This window comes from Theobroma cacao, chromosome 2 (assembly GCF_000208745.1).
Source record: "Theobroma cacao cultivar B97-61/B2 chromosome 2, Criollo_cocoa_genome_V2, whole genome shotgun sequence".
NCBI classification, from domain to species: Eukaryota; Viridiplantae; Streptophyta; class Magnoliopsida; order Malvales; family Malvaceae; genus Theobroma; species Theobroma cacao.
The window spans coordinates 10,102,912-10,110,058 of NC_030851.1; the positions used below are offsets into that span (position 1 = coordinate 10,102,912).

The following is a 7,147-nucleotide window of genomic DNA, read 5'->3' on the forward strand; positions in this document are numbered from 1 at the left end:
GGAAAAGCTATTCAATTTTAACTCTTTAAAATCTCCAGACATTTGATCTCAATGCTAATAACAATTTTTGTGCTTGCCTAGTTGTAAAATGGATATTGGATTTGGAATATTACACTACCAAAATCCATTCTCCTTCCACTTTTCTTTTTTTCTTTTATAATCTTAACTGTTCATCACATTATGCATAAAAAGAAATAATATTAACAGAGGGACAGTGAAAAAATATCGGACGGTGACACTGATTTTTCCAATCTTTTCATGATGGGCTCAACCTGCTAGTTTTTCGTACTACAAAGAATTTGGTGCAAAACCCTTAGTTAATGCTTTTTTTCGAGTAGAAAAGCGTTTTTCTTTTTGGCATTGGGCTTTAAGCCCATTTAAGAGGGTGCAAGAGTTCAGGATCCCATGAGTCTACCTCAAGTCAACCCTAGCGGACCTGCTCCTTGACGCATGGTAGTTAGACATCACATTAACCCAAAGCAAAAAATCGTAATAATCTTAATTTATAGATTTAATTTAAAATCCTAATAATTTAAACTTGATATTAAAAAAATTATAAATTTAATTATAAATTTTTATTCTAATTTAAATTCAAAATGATCGAAACTTAAAATAACCCAAATGCACTCCTTTACCAGCTGTAGCGGTCCAACTACCAATGCCTGCTAATGGCTAATGGGCGTTGATCGCTTAAGCGACCTTAGATTTTCTTGGGCTTATAAGAAACGTTCAGTTTAGAAATATGAGCCTATACTTTTACAGGTTTGAAGGTTATTGTAGTATTTTGAAAGTACATGATAGCTACGCATGAATTTTGAGTAGTTCTCCTTTTTCATAAAGATATGAAGTGATGATGCCATTGGAAGGACAGTTGAGGTGATTTTTAGGTTCCAAACTCTCTATACATTTGACTAAGAAGGTTTATATGTGTCAAAAGTAGTGATTTGGGTTAGGATGACAGGAACTGCTTCCAAAGCAATTTTGAGCTTTGAACTGAGCCCACTATCCCGTGGAATAGGATGCTGAGAAAAGAACAAAATGGCAAAGCAATTAGGCCCTCAAATCCATGCACTGTCACAAAGGTCTAATTTTAGGCCTACCTTTAATCATTTTGGGTGCAATGGCAATGCTAGGGGCTTAGGTTGCAGGGTGTTTCTTCTACAAGGAAGGGTGCACACTTCCGCCAGGCTCCAGAGCCCTCTGTAAGTTTAAATAAAACTGGAGCACTAAAATTCTTTTAGCTATAAAGTTATATGGAGCATCCACTCTTCCTTTAGTCTCTAATCTTCCAAGCATGGTTTTCAGAAGCTTATCGGCATTTCATTTTTCTTCAAATACAGATATACAAATGTCAACAGGCATATATTTCATGGCCTCCATTTCCCTCCCGTGACATTCTGGGTTCACTAGTTGTGGGCTTGAATTCAATAGATGACATCAATAAAAAGAATTTGTGAAACAAAACTCTGGTGCTCTACTACTCAGCTGCTTTATTTTCAGGCCATGCTATGTTCAGCTTGCCCTTGAGGTTGAGGACACACCAATGCTTTGATTCTGGTGAAGCAGAGGCTTCAAGATGCGCTCCGGCGGACATGGTGCAGGAGCAGGATGTGCAATGAAGGTAGGGGTTTCCTCACCAGGCATCAGAACTGATACCCCATTTGCATAAATTGTCATCTGCATTAACAGATAAATGAATGTTAACCGACAAAACAGGCACGCACATGCAGTGCAGCTAAGGATACGGGGACACAAATCAACCTGGATAGCCCTGTTATGCGGTTAATGAGCAAGTCGGTCACCAGACCAATTCTAACGAGGTAAGAGCGTAGAACCAGTGAAGATGACATATATTCAAGAACCTAGACAAAGTCTTAATGATGGTTGAATTTTTTATTTGATTCTGCTTACATTAACCAAGGCAGTTGAAAACCATAGAAGAGACAAAAGGATGAGTTTGCCATTCTTGGGATACAAGCATAGCATATAAAATAGTGGAGGTAAGATAAGAATAATTTTCTAGCCAGCACCATTCGCCACTAAAATAAAACCATTGTCTACGGATGTTTCTACCTTTTTCCACAAATCAAGGGGTTCTAACAGCCAGGTGACATTGTACATTGAAAATAGGCAGAAGTAGCCAAGTAGCAATGCTAAGATGATATATTAAACAAACAAATTTGAAAAGGGACAGATGAGGGCGTGCCATGCTTTGATCATAGGAGGTGGGGAACATATGGAAAATGGGGAATCCATGGCACGATATGTTAATATTCTATACTTCAACTTAGCAACACATCAGGTGATGATGTTGCCCAATAGTTTAGCGAACTTGTATCTAAGCAACAATTGAGCCTAGAAAACTTGACCATTTTGTCAATGCACTTAATGCAAAAGGACAACATACCGGGATGGCATTGAGAGGAAATAGCTTAAATGGTCTTAAAAAATTTTGGAAGGTTCAGTTGCTCCTGTTAAGAAGATAGGTGGTGTGCATTTTGACCTTTATATGCAAACCTGATTGGATGGATGCTCAAAAAGTCAAAATGACTGAGCACTATAATGGAAGGATTTAGATATCAAATAAACAAAGGTAGGCAAAACTTCAATTCCGCCTGTCATTAAGTATGACATTTGAGACAAAAATCACTTGCTGGTGATGAATAATGCTCCCATTAGTCCTAATATACCCCCACACACACACACCACATAGATGATACTTGTCTACATATCTGTGCTAGAAAATTGACATATTAGACGACAAAAAAAAGAGTTAAAAACCTTAGCAATTATTGATGTTCGTCCTTCATTTAAAGAAAAAAAATAGGTTGTTGGCAGATAAACAACTGAAAACACGAAACCTAAATCTTGAATCTTTTATTTCCTCAGACAAGATTATCAGCAGCAGCAAAAGAGATTTTGGAAGTGGACCACCACGTGTAACACGAGATGTTAATAGTTTCTACAAGCACTGTAATGCAAAACAAATTGTTAAGGAACTACTTACCTGAGTAATTATCATAATACTAATATAAGAAATTAATCTTTTCTTTTAATAGAAGAATAATATCACAACTTTTTGAAACGGAGAGAAAATTGCTTTGTGATTACAAAGATTGTTATTCTAAGATCTTTATAATCAAACATGGTTGCGTTAGAGAGCCGTTATAATAAAATATTAGAGTATAATAATTCATTAATACATAATGCAGATCACTATGAGAACTCCAAGCCACCCCCTGTCATCTTTCCATGGAGATAATGGATTAGTATTTAATTGATATGCCTTGTCCACAAATTAAGCCCCAAACCCGCAATCACCTAAGCCAAAGCCTAGACGTTACAATTATCAAGTACATCTAAAGCCATAGACCCATTAACAGTAGGAGTAGTAGTTATTTTGGTAAAAGAACTTGGAGAAAATTTTAAAAAGTTTAAATTTAGTACATTATTTGTAAACATGTCAAATATTCTTTTTCTTTTTAATTCGATTTATGCTACAAATGCAGCATGTATTTTTTGTTGAAAATGCAAAATTTTCAAAGAACTATACAGTTTAAAAGCTACTATTATATTTTTGGTTTCAGGTGAGGAAAAGAGATCATGGTATTATCAGTGAATAAGAAAAAGGAGGCATGCCAAAATGGGCAGTGAAATGGAGAGCATGTAAACTGGATGGTGGTATACAATTAGAACATGGGTCCCTGCTATCAACCTTTTTGTCTAAGAAAAGAGTTTTTGTCCTTAACAAACAGCAAAAGGAAAGCTGTCCACAATCAAATATATATGAATTAGAGACATCAGGTAGCAGTAAGTAATGGCCAATCCAGAAAAATGATCAAAACATAACAGACAGATCAAAGAAGAAAAGCATTTATCATACTACTAATCAATTCAATTCGTTTTCATGCAACAATGCACTCTGCATAATGACCAGTCAAACAGATGCACCGTATTAGCTATTATTACACACAAAAAAGGAAAGCAAAAGAACCGTCACAATCATGCTGCCAAGCCCATTCATTACCTCTGCTAAACAGAAACAAAAGATCAAAGCAAGAAATGTGGATAGAGATAGAAAGAGAGTAAAAGGTAGCCACCATTCTCACCAGGAAAAATAAAAAGAATACTACAATAAAGTTCATACATTTTTTCTAATATTCTCCATCACTCATTTCACTTCCTTTCATACACCCAGCAAATCCTATGGCAGATTGTGATACAATTGAGCCAAAAAATAAAAAAGGGACAATTTTTTTTTTTAAAAAAGGTGTGAGTGTGTGTGTGTGTGAGAGAGAGAGAGAGAGAGAGAGAGAGAGAGAGAGAGAGAGAGAGCTTACTTTGGGAGAAGGGTAATCAAGCTTGCCATTGAAAGTTGTTTGAGACTCGAGATCAGTGCGGTTTCTGGCATTGGAGGACAATGATCTTGGCCTGAGAAATCTCTCAAAGATAGCCATAACAAGGAACATTGATATGAGAATTGCAGTGGCTACAAAACCAAAGGAAACCGCATTCACTGAGTTGTCAAAACGTCTCCAGTGCTCTTCCCTTTCTAAATTCAGTGGAGCCACTGTTGGCGGCACCGTGTCCCAGTAATCTTGAGCACCCATCTAAAAAACCCAAGCTTAAAAGCAGCCACCACCCTCTCTTTCTCTCATTTACAAAAGAACCAAAGCAGAAGAAACCAGGAAAAACAAACCCCAAAAAGAGAAAACAAGTAAACAGGGAAGAATATCAGAGAGCAATCCCGTGTATAGTTTTCTCCTTTATGACATGCATGGCTTTGGTGCTAATTGAGCATTACCAAAACAGAAGTTGTTGAGAGTAGAGACACAAGATCGGAAGNGGAGAAGGGTAATCAAGCTTGCCATTGAAAGTTGTTTGAGACTCGAGATCAGTGCGGTTTCTGGCATTGGAGGACAATGATCTTGGCCTGAGAAATCTCTCAAAGATAGCCATAACAAGGAACATTGATATGAGAATTGCAGTGGCTACAAAACCAAAGGAAACCGCATTCACTGAGTTGTCAAAACGTCTCCAGTGCTCTTCCCTTTCTAAATTCAGTGGAGCCACTGTTGGCGGCACCGTGTCCCAGTAATCTTGAGCACCCATCTAAAAAACCCAAGCTTAAAAGCAGCCACCACCCTCTCTTTCTCTCATTTACAAAAGAACCAAAGCAGAAGAAACCAGGAAAAACAAACCCCAAAAAGAGAAAACAAGTAAACAGGGAAGAATATCAGAGAGCAATCCCGTGTATAGTTTTCTCCTTTATGACATGCATGGCTTTGGTGCTAATTGAGCATTACCAAAACAGAAGTTGTTGAGAGTAGAGACACAGGAATCTTATTTTTTTTTTTTCTGAAGGCTTTTGCTTATATTAGGACCAAGACTTGTGTGCTTCTTCAAGGAGAGAAGATGAAGAAAAAAAGTGGGTGATTGGGAGTGGTAAGAACAGAGGTTAGCGGAGGTTGGAAAAGGGCGCCTGTCTGAAAAGAGAGCTTTATGTACTAACCTCTTACATAATAAGCTATGCTGCTTTGGGAAAACAAAATAGACCCCAGCATCTGCATGTACTATTTTCCTGTGAAGATACTACCCAATACTAAAGCCTTGACTTACTCGTAGAGTAAATTTTATGACTATACACTGGTATTTTTTTATTTTGGAGAAAAGCTAATATTTTAACTCGAATGGTGTACACATAAATTTCTTGTTGAAATTTCCTGAATTGTAAAGTTATGTGACAAATATCAAATATTTGATGCGAACAACAATCTCTGGAACTCCTCTGATTAATTTCTTCACTTTATTTTCAAGAATCACAAATTTGAACTTAGTCTTGGTCATGAACTTCGCTTGACATTTTCGTTTCAAGGGTTTTGATGACTTGATTTTGATATGACTTGATTTTGATCATGAACTATACTTGATATCTTAATCACAAACTTTGCTTGATATATTGATCACGGACTTTGCTCAATATCTCGATCATGAACTTCGCTCGATATCTTCACTTCATAAATTTTCTACTTTTCTCGATCTTCGAAATACTCTCGATTTTCGAATATCTCTTAATGATCCAAATGGCTTGGAGGAGCCTTTATTTATAGTGTTATATGAGAGATTGATGGGGATGTGTTCTTTTTGAATTATCTTTAAATTATTTTTAATTTAATTGAGATAAATTATAATGATTTATTGAAAATCTTTTGATTGGCTGGACTTTGAGTCATTGAATTTTGATTGACTGAATTTAAGTTTTATCTCTTCATTTATTTAGAGATAAATTAAATAATCAAATTTGATTTTTATCTATAAAATATCATAATTATTAGAGATAAACTGGATAACCAATAATTAAATTTCGATTGGTCCAAAAATATGAATATTATCTCTAAATTACTTTGATTTATTTAGAGATAAATTGGATGACCAATAATTAAATTTTGATTGGTTAAAAATATGAATATTATCTCTAAATTACCCTGATTTATTTAAAGATAAATTGGATGATCAATAACTAAATTTTGATTGGTTCAATTTAAATATTATCTTCAAATGATCTCAATGGATAAATATATATGACACATAAGTGAATTGGTTCAACTATGTGTCTTTAAAATAATCCAACCAATAAATTAATTATTTTATGATTAATTACTTAGTTATGACATCATCAAGTCCAGTAACGGCACGTAATTGGATGATAATTTATTCCCTTCTATAAATGCCCTCTCAAGACTTGTTCACATATGATGAGGTAAGTGGACAAGTCTTGAAATTTAAAAAAATTCTTAGGATTTCTTACAATCCTAATATGCCTTGGTATTCTTGCAATCCAAGTTAAATTTGAATTATGCTTACCTATAGGTAAGAGAATTATGATATTGGAAGATGTGTATTGCAATAAAACTATTTGAAGAAGTATATTGCAATACAACTATAATCTTAGAAGATGTATATTGCAATAAAACTATAATCTTGGAATAAGTATATTGCAATAAAAATGTTTGAAGAAGTATATTGCAATAAAACTATAACCTTGGAAGATGTATACTGTAATAAAACTATAATCTTGGAAGAATTATTGGTATGGCATTCCTTAATCAACTAGAGCTTTTTCTTTTTTCTTTATAAAAAGAGAGTT

At 35.0% G+C, this 7,147-nt stretch overlaps 1 protein-coding gene across 1 annotated transcript; it reads right to left on the reverse strand.

The window, feature by feature from the left end:
• Positions 1,220-4,833, reverse strand: LOC18608658. The gene is made up of 2 exons (XM_018114572.1): positions 4,341-4,833; positions 1,220-1,677 (listed from the first exon to the last, which is right to left on the reverse strand). Exons 1-2 carry the CDS (start codon positions 4,608-4,610, stop codon positions 1,513-1,515), a joined length of 435 nt encoding a protein of 144 aa, XP_017970061.1. The 5' UTR covers positions 4,611-4,833; the 3' UTR covers positions 1,220-1,512.

Coding starts and splice junctions, on each gene's coding strand:
- LOC18608658 (XM_018114572.1), bottom strand. CDS start 4,610: ATGGGTGCTCAAGATTACTGGGACACGGTGCCGCCAACAGTGGCTCCA. Junction 1,678..4,340: donor TTGATTACCCTTCTCCCAAA/GTAAGCTCTCTC, acceptor CTGTTAATGCAG/ATGACAATTTATGCAAATGG.